Source organism: Odontomachus brunneus, unplaced genomic scaffold, assembly GCF_010583005.1.
Source record: "Odontomachus brunneus isolate Ranch 3 - 2012 unplaced genomic scaffold, Obru_v1 Obru_scaffold_172, whole genome shotgun sequence".
Taxonomy (NCBI): Eukaryota; Metazoa; Arthropoda; class Insecta; order Hymenoptera; family Formicidae; genus Odontomachus; species Odontomachus brunneus.
This window is the reverse complement of record NW_022639622.1, coordinates 272471-273311: the sequence shown is the minus strand read 5'-3', so window position 1 is coordinate 273311 and position 841 is coordinate 272471. Positions and strand designations below refer to the sequence as shown.

Here is an 841-nt window from a genome sequence, read left to right as displayed (position 1 = left end):
TCTTGCATTATAAGAAGTATTGATGGCTGCAGAATCATTTTCATTGTTGGATTCTGCAATTAGCTCTGGACTTGATTGTCTAATTCTAAATCCATGCGTACTAGAAGCAATTGATACAGGTGCTATTTCGGGTTGCTTATTAATGAATTCATCGATCATATCAAAATATTCCCAAGATTCTCTGTTTTTCCCAGTTTGATTATTAGAATCTCGTACATTTTTATACCTTCGTTTCAAATTTTTCCATTTAGTGTAACATTGTTCCTCGGTTACATTGTAATCTTTTTCCTTAAAATTATTTGCTATTCTTCTCCATATTGTTTTATGCATACAATTTTTATTATTTAATGATACCACATGGTTTCTAACATTTTCTATTAAAAATTTTGTAGTTTGCATTGTCCACTGATATTTAGAGTTTTCTGTAACAAAATAAAATTATTAAAATACTATAATAATGTTCTACTATGCCATATATAATAAAATTATTAAAATACTATAATAATGTTCTACTATGCCATATAATTACAGGGTGGGGAAAAAAGGTCGGTACCCCTGAATAACTCGAAAAATATAAGTTTTATAGAAAAATGTTCCAGACTAAAGTTGTAGGGCTTAAAAAGATATTTACTGATCTGTGCATTACACTTGTATTCTATCAACAAAGTTTTGCTGACAAGCAATGTGAGCAGATTGGTGGCAGAATATGCATTCGACAGGCAGGCTCTACTCAAAATCTATTTACGCAGGCTTCATTAGCTGGATTACACACAGAATACTTTGTATAATCTTATTTTGATTACTGCTATTTAGGAAATTGACAAGTATTTTTAAGATTATT

The 841-nt window shown here is 29.7% G+C and overlaps 1 protein-coding gene across 1 annotated transcript in view; it reads right to left on the bottom strand.

Annotated features, from left to right (window-relative positions):
• LOC116851359 overlaps positions 1 to 841 on the bottom strand; it is a 2732-nt gene that overhangs the window by 1139 nt on the left and 752 nt on the right. The window contains exon 3 of the mRNA XM_032830689.1: positions 7 to 422. Coding sequence (XP_032686580.1) covers positions 7 to 422 — 416 coding nt within the window. The remainder of the gene's footprint in view (positions 1 to 6; positions 423 to 841) is intronic.